We start from the raw sequence: 15,564 nt of genomic DNA, 5'->3' as shown, positions 1-15,564 counted from the left end.
CAGACACTAACTGTTGTCTCCTCTCAAGCTTTATTTGTTAGAACACAAGCAATCAGGACTTTTACTTCAGGATTGTCAATGACTCAGAAGCAGATTAATAGTTCTGTTCAAGGAATAAAATGGACGTACTTAAGGAAGTGTTCACAAGTACGAGTTACAGCCCACCAATCCAGGAGATCACTAAATGTACTTCTAAGGTTTTCTGCTTACCAGTAGAGGGCAGATTTCTCCTGCAGCAAGGTTCTTTGGTCATTGTGTTGTTAAGTGATTAATACTATGCATTTTCACAAAATTTTCCTTTCCTGTAGCACTAAAGACACAGCTAAACATATTTAATTAGGTTGTTGCATTTTTTACTGACTTAGCTTAATTTCTGGTTGAGGAGCTGTGTTTAAACATAATATGTTGTATATCGCTATTAATTTTGGCATTTAAATACTTTCATGAAAACCAAAACATTTTCCAGAGCATGTTATTTTACCTTTCCACTTCTGGGAAGGTTTTGGATTGGCTCAAAATAAAAAACCCAAAGCCACCCTTCCCCCCTTATTTTGTTCTGGTGTCATGGTTCCCTAGGGAGCAAACAAGAGTCCCATCATACTTTTCTCAGTGTACATCGTAAGTACCTACTAGCACTGTAGCTGAAAGTGCTTGGTTTTGAGAATAGTTGTAGGGGAGGGGGGTTCTGCAAAGTTACACTGATGGATCTTTGAGTATTAAAGTCTTCTGTGGATGTGCTGAAGCATTGTGGAACTTCACACTGAATAACTGCATATGTAAGAAATTTCTCTTCCTGCAGTCAAACGAATGAGTGTCATTATTGTTTGAACTTTTTGTTACCTCTGTGGCATTTCGTCCATATAAAAATAGATTGCTTGTGCAAAAATAACTGTAATTTTAAGGGATGAAAAATTTGTTACCTAATAAGATTGTGTGTGTGTCACTCTCCTGACTTTCAATTTGAGAAATGGATTATTTAATTTTAGAATTATTTCATTTTATCCGGTTTTACTTTGACCTTCGCACCAAGCATAATTCTGGAAAACAGGGGGTTTATCTGTTTTTTAATTCTAATTTGGGAAGGTAGTTAATCATAAAACTTAGTTGATGAGAGTAGCCACTCAGTTGCTCAGAGAAGAGTCAGACCCTCTTGTTTCAAGGCCTCTTTGGGTACTGTGTTTTGGAGTGGGAATAGCTGACACTTCCTGGAACTTGAAAACGTTTGTTCATGAGGTGATGAGATCTGTTGCTTTTAACCAGTAGTTGAAATCAGTAAGGGTTTTTTAAAGAAGACTTTTTACCCCTTTGTTCTATGCAATTTTGTGTTCCTTTTCTGTGAAATTTTGAATACTTATTTTTCCTGCCTGGAAATCATATTGCATAATGCAATTTTGGTTTATAACTTTACAGTTTTTTGAACATATTCAGATACCATAGCAACATCTTCGGAAGATTTGAGTTGGAACAGAGGATAGTTGTGGGACAGGATGAGGAAAGACAGGAAACAATTGTAATGACATGCACAGAAATTAGGAGGCAGAACTTGCAATATGGCTTATCTAAGTCTATAGAAATGTAATGAAGAAATTGAAATTAAAACCTAAAATATTCATCTTAACTCTATCCACATTCAGACATGTATTTACTTTTACCACTCATTCCCTCTTCCTTTTTGCTTTTTGGTATCACTAATGCTACTTGTCATAAGTCTTGTGCTATAGTAGAGAAATGATGCCTTTGCAAAGAGCTGTACACAGGACAAGTGATAAATGCTTCATCTTCGTGTCTCATAGTTACAGTCATGGAACATGGCTAGTACAGTCTGACATTTAACTCGTCAGGTTAAGCACAGTTTTAATGGGTACAACATTCTCTCAATTTTAAGCTCATGTTTATGTTCGTGTTTACCTGTAATTTTGTCTTGAACATTTGAACTCTGATTCTGAGCAGTATACTTCTTGTGGCTAAATGCTCCTTTTATAGATCTGAAAGGCTGTCTAGCATACATGGCTTCCTTTATCTTCCAGGGATTCTTGTATATGAGATACAGGGTGTGATCTGAAAAGCTTTTCGAATTTTTCTCTTACTCTTTCCTAAAATATTCATTTTCCTTTCTTGCTGTAAAAATAAAGAATTAGTAATAAATATTTAAATTCTCACTGTGTTCTACTTTTTCTTCTCCTTTTAGTTCAAAAAGCACCGTTCTTCAAATGCATACACAAACAATTTTGCGAAGTCTGTGGTAAACCTTGTAGATGCTGTAAGTATCAATGTTTCTACTGAAAACTATGTCACTGACTGTGTTAGTTTAGCACTGTATTTAAAAAGTTAATGTTAGCAAGTATCAGGATAAAAAAAAGAAAGAAAAAGAGCAGCTATAAAAATTATATTTAAAAACTAATTTCCATTTCCTCTGCAGAAGAATAGCCTGAGGTGAATGTGTAAGAAACCACCAAATTATCCTTGGCATTTTCCTCAAAGCTTGCAACTGCCAGAGTTTGTCTTTGGTATGGGGGATTTCAAACTTTAAGAAGCTTTCAGTATCTGTTTCCTTCCTGTTTGCTTCAGGAATAGTTCTCCTCTCAGCAAACACAAGTAAAGTCTTTATTGATCCACTAATTTCTGGGGTTTAACTTTATTGATTTCTCTTACGTGTCACTAATCATTTTCTATGTATGTTCTCAGTGTGTCTCCCTCAGATTGAAGCATATTAATATTATTTTTTCCTTCAGAGTTCTTGGACAAAATTGAGCTTAGCTGGTTGCTCTCTCTTGCTCTTACATTTATTGCCTTTTTTCCTAAGCTGAGTATTATACATTGAGGTTTTTATAAGGGTAATACTGCCTAGGTACAAGACTGGCATGGTAGTCAGTGCTAGTTTATTCAGTGTAAATGTCATAACTGCAGGAGGTTATTTACAATTTATGTTGTGTGGTGTAGGTGTAATTTGACAAAAGATAATAAAAGCATTTATTTCATATAGTGCCTCATGGAAGTGACCAATTAAATTGCCTTTTGTGTATTTTATGCATTAGGCAGCCAATGTATTAATTACTGACTGCTTTTAGATCATAACGAAGTATGATCAGTAAGTGTTGCTCATGTCCCATGTAAGACTTGATGGGCAGACTGTCTATTTTGGATAAGGAATGCATCTTTTGTAGATTTGCAAGTTCTGAATAATATTAGTTAATAAAATTTGGCATTTGATGACCTGAACCTGAAGAGAGAGGCAGTTTATTTCCGTATCATGCACAAAGTTAAAATGGGTATTTTAAAGCTGTTTTGTAATTATTATGTCCTGATTGTCATTTCCTTGTCTGTCACTACAGTGACATTAAAATTAATAGAAAGATTAATATTCTTACTTCTCACATTACTTGAGTAGCATGAAGTGATCATACCATAAATGAAAACCAATCGTTATGTGAATTAAATTTTGGATATATTGGAGAACTGAGAAATTATTTAATCTTGACTTAAGAATTGGCTTTGGCTATTCATTGTCTTTGAGATCTTTCTTTTCTTCTACTTTGACATCACCCAGTGTACCTTTACATTTCTTCTTCGCTGATTTTTGTACAGGTTTTCTGCAAAACTCAGTGGTGAAATTATTTGACATGAGAATTTTAAAGAAAACGGAGCAGCTCACAAAAGGAGCAGCAAGGGGTTTTTTTGTCCTCTAAAACATAAAATTTAAGTTGACCAGAATATTAACTTTTGGGTAATCCAAGGCATTACCAGCTAACTATTTCCCCATGTTTCCCTCCTGCTTTATCCCTCTTGTCCTTCCGCTTTATTTTTGCTGGCTAACTGTGCATGTTTGACCCAGTGTTCTACTCCTGTGCCTGTCCTGTCTCTGCCTTCAGATATACAAGGAACAGCTGAACACCAGGGTCGTTCTTGTTGCTGTGGAAACCTGGACAGATAGAGATCGTATTAATATTAACCCTGACCCTCTGCGGATGCTTCATGATTTCTCCAAATATCGACAGCACTACATCAAACAGCATGCTGATGCTGTGCACCTGCTCTCGTATGTACCATTATACAATGATTTAGACTATTACAGTTTTACATGCTTTTCTGTTTACTGCTTTGGTCTACCTGACTCTTCTTGCTTACTTTTTTGCCTGGTATTCACTACATCAATCATCATCTGCCTGCCTTAGGTAGGTTAATCTATTTTTTAACATGTTAGTCTATTTTTAATAGGCATAGTGTATACTGTAGTCATGTTGATATGTATCTGTAATGAAATTTGGATGTCTTTGCAACATGGAGACAGTGTCACATATTTGAAGTGTCTTCTGATGAGCCTTTGACAGCTAGTTCTGCTCATCAAGTGTGTAACGTACCGCTTTCCCAGTAAAGAGCGGGAGAGGGCAGAACTGACGGTATCACGTGTTGCCAAAAGAGCATTCCAGTTACTATATTTATTCACACATGTAGCTGCAGTGATAATTTGTTAATAGGAAGTCTCCTCCTTTAGAGGAGTAATGATTTTTTTTCTGTGACACAGTGTATTTTGAGGGGAAATTCCACTTCATCAGACACAACATCAACCTTGGGCAACAGTATCTTTTTACTTCAGGGGACTGTAAACAAAAGAGGAGGAAGAGTAGGTCCCCTGTGCAGCTTAAAGATCTAAAGCCTTCTACCAGCAGCATGGCATACTATGAGGACAGAGTGAAAAAAGTCTTCTGTGTGGTTCTCCTATTACTCAGTTTCTGCAGAGGAAGATAAAAATAGGGGATGAAGACTTTCCTTCAGCTTCTGTCATAGCTGTACTGCCTTAATACAGGCATTGCAATACAATGCTTACTGCATTTTTTGTAACATATGTAAACTGTTGATGATGATGCAGTCTTATTTACATTTATGCATGTATTGTGTCCCTTGCTGAAGAGTTTGTCAATGGGCAAACGGGCTTTTCTCAGTGGTGCACAGTGAAAGATTCCAAATACAAACTGAAATACAGAAAATTCCATTTAAACATAGGGGGGAAAAAACCCTTTCATTGTGAAGGTGGTCAGGTGCTGGAACAAGTTGCCCAGAGAGGCTGTGAAGTGCCCGTGATTTGAGATACTCAAAAGCCAATGGGACATGGCCATGCACAGCCTCTTCCACCTGAGCTTCCTTGGAGCAAGGAGGTTGAATTAGACCATTCCCTGAAGTGCCTACCAACCTCAGCCCTTACTGTGGTTGCCTATTGTAAAGCATCTAACTTCAAGCGTTTAGTATAGTTAAGCTGTCATCTGAGAGTTCTGATGCCTGTCAGAGTGTTCTGCAAAAATAAATATATACCTGTATGGAGTATCCTGTCATTAAAAAATGCAGGAAGGTACATTGATTTTGCTGTTGTAAAAAGTTTTCATTTTCAGAGATTAGGGTCATTTGTTATGCATGCCCAGGACTGTGCAGATTTATTATTATGCCTGTGAAGTTAAAATAGGTATCATTCATAATAGTTTCTAGACATTTTATAGAATAATGTATATCTTCCAGATTACATTTACTTAACTGAATTATTTGGGACTTATTAAGAATAAATGAAAGGAGGCAGAGTTAAAGAACAGTGTTGAATTACTTTCCCTTTAGGTATATTTCTCAGTCCTTTCATTTGGAGTTGAAACTAGAACTTGAATTGGTTTGGATTAAGAGTATAATAAAAAAATAATTCAACACTGATACATTTCAGTACAGAATTATTTCCTGACAGATTATAATTTGGAATATATTGTTACCTTTTAAAGGAAATAGTATCATTGTATTTTCTTAGGAATCTAGTGCTTTAGCTTTCTCTGCTTGGTTTGTTTGTGGGTTGGGACTGATTGTGAGTCTAAAAGATAAAAATAGTATTTTTGTTGAAGGTTGTATCTGATTGGTTCTTTTGATGCCGGTGTTCTGTTCACAAACTTGCAGTTGCTTTTGATGCTAGATTAGGATTAATGTGCATGCAGTGTATCATTGTGTGTGTGGAAGTGTGATCTTTCAATAAGTTCTTGGTGCCCTATGTCAATGTATTATTTTTCTTTATTTTTATTTGTTTGTAAGGAATGTGACATTTCATTACAAAAGGAGCAGCTTAAGTTACTTTGGAGGGGTTTGCTCTGTGACCAGAGGAGTAGGAGTGAATGAGGTAAATTTTTTTTCACAATTAAAGTGAAATAAAATAGAAACTGTAGATTATAACCTCACAGTTTATATGTTTCAGTATTCAGGGCTGTAAAGGTAACTTACATATTAACAAGTTAGGATTCTCAGAGCCGGCCTTCTTGTATCATTATTAAACTACTGCACACTGTGCTTTTCTTTTTTAAAAGCATTCCTCCTGTCTGCATTATTCTCTCATTATTCTCTTCATAACATCTTAAACTTGCTTTTAGTGTATTTAACAAATTTAGACCCCAAAATCTCAGACAGAAGTATTTGAAATATAGCACTGAACATCCTTCTGTGTCTTCTCACTGTAAGAGGCTTCATCTTCTGAGGTGCTGATGACATGTAATTCTTAACTGATCTTTTTTTAACATTAAAACTAGAAAAATTTGGTCCTTGTGCGTTGATGATATTATTACTGTTATCCTCAGTGCAGTGTTAAATTGATAGTGAAAATCTCATGTTTTAACATGGATTAATCATACTACATGAAACTATATTACATATATATCAAACAGCCTCCTTTCTGTAGGTTAATTAGTGGACAGGGATTCCCTCAGGTTAAAGAGACAAGATTTTTTTCCATTGCATACTTCCTCATGTTTACTTTCATTATATGCAGACAGAATCGTGATTGGCTATACAGAATTACTGAAGTAGTAGGTCTGTGGTAAGCCAGAATGAGCGGGTGTAGTGTTCATTACAATAACTTAAGTTTTTTGTTTTGCTTTGCTTTGGTTTTGTTGTTTTTGTTTTTTAATTGTGCTCCTCTTGCAATGCAGTATGGCCTCCCTTTGGCCATGGCACAGGAACTAGCACAAAGTCTTGCTCAGAACCTCGGAATACAGTGGGAGCCAGCTGCCAGGAAACCGAGTATGTACATGGACATGGAGTCTTCCTCTGTCCTCCTTAGCTAATATATAAGCTCCTCCTTTGCAGTATTTGAAACAAATACCAAACTTGCTGTGACTGTAGAACAAGAATTGTTGCTTTTGGAAATATATGCACCAAAATTTGAGTTTAACCAAAATAAGAGCTACCAGTTTAGGACTCATTTTGCAATGACCTTAGTGATGTTCTGTGTCAGGAGGTTAGATTCATAACCAACATTCAAAGGTACAATGGTAAAAACACCATTAATTTAACTGAGAACTCCTTATGTATCGTAATGAAATCTGTAAGTACTATAAAACTATCCCTGACTTCTTAAAAAAAAAATAATACCTGATACATAATGGAAGAAATGGTAAGAAACTGTAACCTAGTCCAGGGTGACATTTGCTCAATGTGTTACCTTGCTGCTTCATAGCCAGATTAGACTGATGTGGCCTTAACACATACAGTGCAAAAGTCCTTTTGGGGCTAAAGAAGATTGTTGAGTTTTTCCACTCATATCTTGTAAGCAATTTGGCTACTTTCTGTCTTTGCTGCTTCTTTTAAAATGTGAATGATTATGCTGACTTTATTTTGGAATCACTTCAGAAATCTGTGAATTGGGAAACAATGTGGAAAAGTTTAGGGAATGTTGGTTTGTAAAGCCTTGCTTTTGAATTGTGTAAACTTGCAAATTGCTAAAATATTTTCTGTATTTTTTTTATTACAGGTAAAACATAGTTCATATAATTTGGAAATCAGAACCTTTTTTTAATTGTAAGATAAAGGTTTTTAAAATGATAGCTTAGTTTCCCTACTTGGATACTCTTTATAGTGAATGATTAATGAAAGACCTGCATAGAGCAGAAATAACTATATAAATAATCTGAATATTTTCTGTGGAGAAACAATACGGTTTTGCAGTAGTAACTAGAATACAGAACCTTTCTTCTTAAGAATGCTACGTCTTTCATAGATAATTTTTATGGGTAGTTTGTAACTTCTTTTTATCAACCATAAGATGGTGACCTTTTGGTTTTATTTTATGAATTTGGTTACTGTTGATTTACATGCTATAACTGTAAGGAAACTGTAAATCCATTTTCACTCAATTGCTTTTTCTAATGAATGTTTGATTGGCTGATTCACATATTACTTTTAATAATGCTATACTAAAGGGAAAAAAACATGGCCTGTCCAGTAACAGTTCTTATTCAGGGTGTTCTGTTTTAGGTTCTCTGTTTTAGGGAGGAGGAAATGTGAATACTTCTAATTGTCAGTATCATGGGTACTGCACATACCCTTGTGCTGCCTGTTTTGAGAGCATGTAGGGAAGAACATTGCCAGCTATTTTTAGCTTCTATACTGCCTGAAACTTTGTGTTGAGTCTAAGAACATGCACATATGGTAATTTGAAAGTACCACATTTATATTAAGTATATTATTATCTCTTCAAGTCAGCGTGATTCCCTTTTAGGGCTAGAATCTGTACAGCCAAGAAACCATCTTTGTATAATTAATTAGTCGAGGTCCATTTATATAGTGAGTATGTTTATTGTAAGCATATTTATAACTGCTTTCCTTTTCTGTGGTGTTTTGGTCTTGTCTGAGAAGAGTGTGACTGCACTGAATCCTGGGGTGGTTGCATCATGGAGGAAACAGGGTATGTCATAACTATCAGTAATCAAGGGCTCTGGAATTAGTTCATAGTTTACAGTATGACATAAATATTTGTGTATTGGGTTTTGTCCATGTGTTTTAGTACTAATAAATGAAAAAACAGAAGCAGTCGGAACAACTCAAACATGCAGATCAATTATTTCAGTTTTCAGCAATTCATTCCCTTTGCCACTTACATTTTAGGAAGTTATTTATAAATCTTATATTTTGAAGTGCAGTGCAGTGTGATCACTAATGCTTTGCTGCACTTACAATGATTGAAAAGTAAAGAATGTGTATTTTTCATTAAATATATCCAGTTATGCTTTTTACATGCAGCTGGAAAAGTGTTATAATACAGTTTTCATAAGTGATATTTTCAGTTTTCCTAGATTTTAATGATTTTTCCCTGCCAATTCCTTCAGAATTCTAATTTTGAGCGATCAGAGTCTTATAAATCACTTCCTCTCAGCATTCTTTCTCACTGTGGAAGCTTGATGCCAAAAATCATGGAGAAAATTATTTATAAATACGACAGAAGGAGCTTAGTTTCTTCATGTGGTATTTGGAAATTGGTTCTTCAGCAGAATTACTGTGTGGATTTCCTGTAGACTTGTAATTGTCAGCCACCATATGAATGTAACAGAAAACTATTCAGTAAGTTTGCTTCTGACATCCAAAGTAAGGCATTGATCAGAATAGGTACTAGCTTCCTTCTTCTGGTGAACTCATCAAAGTATCAGTCTCAGATGGAAATACCAGTAGAAGAGGTCGCGGAACAAACCTTTTGTGTAGATAAGGTAACAGTAAAAAAAAGTGCCAGTCACCCAGAATCCAAAAAAGGGCTGACTAATGAAATGAGTGAATAATTAGCTGCAGTGTTAAGCCTTTTCACTTAACTCCATCAGTGCCAGAAGATATTTTTTATATGTAGAATAATTCAGTGGGGAAATGTCAGCTCATTAGCAGTGAGCTGCTAGGAAAGGAATGGAGAACCTCCTTATTATGGCGTGGTTACCCCCATATTTAATAGTGTGAATAATCCTCATTTCCAGATCTCAAATCATGGCTAGTAAAGTATCAGACAGTTTCTGTGTGAGAAATTACTAATAAAGTATGTTTTCATCGGGCTGGGAAAAGCTGGAGATGAAGAAATATGAGAGAAGTCTGTAACACCATGAACAACATAGCACATGATTACTGTTTCTTCCAGTGTAAGACCTAGGGAGACATGAAATGAGACTAGCAAGTAGGTGACAGAAAAAACAGGATGACATTGTTCTGTAATTAAGCTGTGAAACTTCTGCTATAGCACCTTGCAGATGCTAAAATGCAATAAAGATTGTTAAATAAGACAAAATAAGACCTTCTGAGAAAGTTATTGAGCTGAAAATCGTTGGAAGCTGGAAATTTTTTCTGCAAGTAGTAGTACAGTGCTCTGTTCTCTACTCTTCCCTGGGCATATTCTCGGGGCCAAAAACAGAGATGAATTTGGGTAAAGTGGATTTTTAGTCTGAACCCTATACAGCTGTTCTTATGGCTACAATTAGTTTTACTTTAAAAAATAACCTTATTAACGGGATCAGATTAATGAACAGTTTTAAAACCCTGGCATGAGATTAGGGATCTGGAATGTAATCCATCTTTTAAAGTGAAACTGTGGGGGAAACAAGCTCAAGAGGACACTGGGTTATACATGCAACTGAGAGGGTGAATAGCAGCTATTTTGATAATGTGGTTTCACCTTATTCAGAAGATTAAAAGACTACAGTTTCATATACTCTAGATCCATATGATAGAAATATAAAAATGCAATATGTTTAAAAACTTTTTCTTCTGTTCTGATATTGTTGTTTGAGAATAAGAGTGAGCTGACATACTGTTGCTCTCAGTGGTTGTAAGAAACTGGGGTTTACATTATTAAAAAAATGTTGTGATCTCTTCACCCCCTTCAGTAACTGTTGCTGTTTCAAGGCATTTGTTCAGCTAATTCTTTGCCATTTTAGGGTATACCATTCCAGGAAATTCTCCAAATGCAGCATTGCAGAATACAAAGAGTTTTTACTTCGTGGGGGAGGTGCCTGTCTTTTTAATAGGCCAACAAAGGTAATAAATAATTTCACTCACACCCATCTGCTCTCATAATCATTCAGATATCTGTGTGTGTATTTTCTTGATGTTGTTTGTAATTAGCTGACTGGTCATTCCCATAACATTTAAAAATAATCTGAAGAAGAATGCAACTTGTTTTCTATCAATTCTTCATGCTCAAATAATGACAAATATTGCAGTTGATTTGTTATAGCTAGATACATCCCCTTTCAGCCTAAATGCAATACTTACTAAGCTGGAAACAGCGCAGAGTAAATCCAGAAGTGAGGTGGTCATGCATGCTCCACATACACTCAATTTGTGGACTTTTTGCCTGAGGTTGTTAAAAAGGCCAACTACCACACTAGGAATTAGAAATCAATAGCTTACTTCATATAGACAGTAGCAGCTTGTGGTTTTTCTCAAAGTTAAATTCATTTCACTTAATTTCAGATGTACATCATTTAGCAAACTCTAATTTAGAACTGTTTCCTTGTACCATCTATTGCTTTTTTTGTCTAAAAACTTACCAAGGTCATAATTTTTTCTAAGGCAGTATTAGTATGACATCCTCCTAAAGCTGAGTAGTATAAAAATATTCCATTTGGCTCTTTTTGCAAAGTAAGATCTATCCAAAGTATTAATATTCTATTTAATCATGGTGTCAAACTTGCTGTCCTTGTAGAATTTAATACCACATGAGACTATTAGGCTGTTCTGTTTACTGTGCTGTATCCTTTGGTAGACCAGCACCTTGCACAACAATTAACTAAAAAAAATTTGCTTGTTAGAGTGTTTTCTAATCTTTTCCCAGGGTAGCAATCTTTGCTTACAGAATAAGAATGTAAGAATTTTTACAGACAAGAGTAAGTAGGGAGAAAGAACACAGCTTCATTTCTTGATTATGGTTGTCTAGCAAGGTAATGTGAACAAATTGTCAAATTGATTATACAGAATAAAAATCTGGTTTATTTCCATGAAAATGCTCCCAGGAGAATTGGTGAATTATCTTCATATGTTATCTGTGTCAATGTTTCCCAGCTTTGAAGTTAAAATACTTTGGGGGGGGGAGGCGGGGAGAAATAATCTTACAATGTTTAGTATCCTATTATTTGGAGGTTGGGAGGTAAGATAGAAAACGGTGTGTTTAATCTTTAGGTAATAAAGCATAGTTGTGTTAAGCAGTCACCATGATGTCATTTTTAATTATAATCTTTTAGTTATGCTCCCACATATATATGATGGTTCCATAGGAAATTTTGTGTGTGTTCTCTTATTTTCTTGCATTTCTCTGGTTGACCCCTTTTTGTTTTCTTATGGGCTATAGGTCAGATAACCAAGTCTGTCTGATGGAGAACTGAATTTCAGGTTTAGAATAAGATCTCTTGCTGTTTACACTGAAGCGTAGTAGTAACAGTGGCTTATAGAGGGAAAAAAAATAATTCGGTTTTCTGAATTTTGTCAACATTGCTAGCGAGGAAGAGTACATATGGGTATTGCTTTAGTGTAGTTTTGCTCCTGGCATCCAAAATTCTAGGTGCTGGTGATTGCCTGTGTGGTTTATGCAACAAAAGTACAATGTTTTATTTCTTTTTGATTAGGCATTACGATTCCTCCCTGCCCCTCCTAAAGTACCAAAGAAGAATTCCATTCACATTTATAACGAATCTGTGTTGTATTACATGTTATGTTTTATATCTTGATGATCCTCAACAGTGGTACTACCACTAAGCCCACAGAGAAAGAACGTTTACTTGCACCTTTAACCCTTATCTAACTGTAGATTTATCTGTTCTCATTTGAACTTAACTTTGAACTTTAATTTTAACCATGTTCTAGTGATGAATGTATTTGTTGCTAATATCCTAGTTAAATGGGAGATTCCTGATATTATTACGTGATTTTAAAGTAGAATTATTATATTGAAAACAGACAAGTTTTTTGTGAAATTATTTCTGTGACAAGACTGAAAAAATCTTAGATCACCTTTAATCAAAATTATGTGAAACCAGTATAGAATCTATATAATCCTGAACTGTAGAATTTATCTGTATTGTGTATATATCTGGTCCTAGGATTAACCATTTAGCACTATCTGTGTGTGGTTGCATTATTCTAAGTTACTAATAAGGCACATAGAACTGCATTTTGGCAGTGTTTCTTGATGTTTTTTGTTTTTGTGCACAGACATGTTACACTGGAATAGACAGTAGCTAGTTACAAGAGCAAGTATGGGTACCTGGGTAGACTGACATCATATTGCTGACTGGTTTCTTAGAGGAACTGTCAAAGAAATGGGAGTCCGTAGAATAGGAATGAAGTTCAACTGTTATCCCCTTAAGTATGATTTTATTGTCTCTCTGTTTATCATAATTCTCCGAGATCAGTATTCTCCCTTCTAAAGAGTGTTAGCATTCTAATGATTTAGCTGTACATCTTCCATGTCTGAACAATTCTGGCTAGCAGCACTTGAAAAACACGCTGCCTTCCCATTTCAGTAGCACAGCATGTATTTTCTCTGGGAGAGCATGTTTCTGTAGCATTGCAGAAATGGGCTATGTGTGACAGAAAAGTCGTTTGATGCTAGTTGTATTCTTACTTGGGGGGGGCTTTTTTGCTTTCAGCTCTTTGAAACCACTGAGTGTGGAAATGGATACGTAGAAGCAGGAGAAGAATGTGATTGTGGTTTCCGAATGGCAAGTAGAGTTATATACTAGTCCACAAGTCTTTCTTGCAAAATATTTTAAGATAACCTTTCCCCTTCCCTTACCAATCACATAATTTATGGAAATGAATTTGCTTTCCTTATTGTTTGGGAACAACTTTAGTAAAAGACTGTTAAAACATTTTTTCAAGTAAGAATGAGTGCAAAACCAAAGTGTGTCCTCAGAACAATTCCTGTTACAGTAATGATAAGATGTAGCTGTTGCCCAGCAATTTTTGAACTGCACTGTGGAAGTGCTTACCCCTTTACTTTTCCTGGATAATATGCCTGGAGTGGTAGACTCCTTATCGGTGCCTTGGAGATATGTTGCTTGTGTTCTGACAGAAGAAATAAATGTTTTCTTCTCTATAGTAGAAATATTCCAATAATGTTTTTGCAAAAATCTGCCCTGTAGATTTGAGTCCTAGTTCTAGTATTTAAATGTAATTGGACCCATAATTAGTTTTCTTTTTTCTGCTATTTAACTAAGCAGCATGCATTTGGCACAGGCTATGCCACACCTGTGTAGAGGCTTCAGAAGGTGCGAATCCCCGTATATGCTGTAGCATATATGTCACTGTTTTCCCTTTACTTTAGTATTTGAACATTGCAGAGGATTCTTCCCAGCTGGTAATTTCAAGTCATCGGTACTGGACTGAATCTTTTATCTGCTGGTATATAATAGTTTGTTGGAAAGATTGTGAAGAAAAAACTTACTTAGAATGGAAAACTAAAAATTTTGCTTAATGTTTTCTTTAGGAATGCTATGCAGACTGTTGTAAGAAGTGCTCTCTTTCTAATGGAGCTCATTGTAGTGACGGACCCTGCTGTAATACATCATGTCTTGTGAGTGTTGCTGCAGTATCTGTTGTTCTTGTCAGTGGAAGTCATGTGCAGCCTGTTATAGTTCAAAGTGTGTTTTATATAGAATGAAAAGGAATGGATTATGTACATATAATCTTAGTCCTGAGCTATATTCTTCGTTTTCTAGTTTTTCCCACGAGGCTATGACTGTCGATACGCAGTGAATGAATGTGATATTGCAGAGTTCTGCACTGGAGATTCTGGCCAGGTATGTATGCAGAAGCTTTCTCTGCTTACACTATTGATACTTGTTTTTACTAATTTTTATATCAATTTAAAAATAAAATCCAGATTCACAAATAGCATACTCATATACCCAAAATAACTATGGGGTATTGTTTTTTAATCCTAACAAAATTTTTTAAACATACAAATAAACTATGATGAACTCAAAAAAGTAGTCTAAGTAGAGTCAAAATACAACTTCTGTAGGTTTATTTGTTTTTTAAAACTCATGGGGGTTTGTGTGTCTGTTTAGTATTTGTGTCAGATATCTGTCTTTACTCTTTGTCTGGACTGTAGCGTAAGTACTAATAATATACTGCAAATGTGAATGGATTCAAGGGTAGTAACAGTTAGGATTTTACGTAATAAAATAGTTTTAAATATAATTGTTGAAAATTACAACTAATTGAGTGTAGATTCATAGAATCATTTAGGTTGGAGAAGACCTTTAAGATCATCAAGTCCAACCATTAATCTAACACTACCAAGTCCACCACTAAAGCATGTCCCTGAGCACCCCATCTACACCTCTTTTGAATACCTTCAGGGACGGTGGCTCAGCCGCCTCCCTGGGCAGCCTGTTCCAGGACTTGACAACCCTTTCAGTGAAGAAATTTTTCCTGGCATCCAATCTAAACCTCCCCTGGCACAACTTGAGGCCATTTTCTCTCATCGCTTACTACTTGAGAGGAGAGACCAGCACACGCCTCAGGACAGCCTCCTTTCAGGTAGCTGCAGAGAGCGATAAGGTCTCCCCTCAGCCTCCTTTTCTCCAGGCAAAACAACCCAGTTCCCTCAGCTGCTTCTTACAAGACTTGTGTAAAGTGTTATGTTTTTTAAGAGTGTGCACATGTATGATAATTTTAAAAGTTGTGGCTCTTATGCATTACTCTTGAAAACATTTGGCTAATACTTAAAACTATAAGAAGAAACAGCAACTAAAAGGTTGTTTTAACTTGAGTTCTTTTAAATAGCCAACATTCTGT

At 35.6% G+C, this 15,564-nt stretch overlaps 1 protein-coding gene across 10 annotated transcripts in view; it reads left to right on the top strand.

Annotated features, from left to right (window-relative positions):
* ADAM23 (ADAM metallopeptidase domain 23) overlaps window positions 1–15,564 on the top strand; it is a 75,903-nt gene that overhangs the window by 34,329 nt on the left and 26,010 nt on the right. For all 10 annotated transcript variants that reach the window (XM_056349604.1, XM_056349603.1, XM_056349607.1 and 7 more), the window contains exons 10-18: window positions 2,189–2,260; window positions 3,870–4,036; window positions 6,058–6,142; window positions 6,945–7,035; window positions 8,650–8,698; window positions 10,701–10,800; window positions 13,410–13,481; window positions 14,249–14,335; window positions 14,481–14,561. In XM_056349604.1, coding sequence (XP_056205579.1) covers window positions 2,189–2,260; window positions 3,870–4,036; window positions 6,058–6,142; window positions 6,945–7,035; window positions 8,650–8,698; window positions 10,701–10,800; window positions 13,410–13,481; window positions 14,249–14,335; window positions 14,481–14,561 — 804 coding nt within the window. The remainder of the gene's footprint in view (window positions 1–2,188; window positions 2,261–3,869; window positions 4,037–6,057; window positions 6,143–6,944; window positions 7,036–8,649; window positions 8,699–10,700; window positions 10,801–13,409; window positions 13,482–14,248; window positions 14,336–14,480; window positions 14,562–15,564) is intronic.

The sequence above is a fragment of the Falco biarmicus genome, chromosome 8 (assembly GCF_023638135.1).
Source record: "Falco biarmicus isolate bFalBia1 chromosome 8, bFalBia1.pri, whole genome shotgun sequence".
Taxonomy (NCBI): domain Eukaryota; kingdom Metazoa; phylum Chordata; class Aves; order Falconiformes; family Falconidae; genus Falco; species Falco biarmicus.
This window is presented reverse-complemented; position numbering and strand designations above follow the sequence as displayed.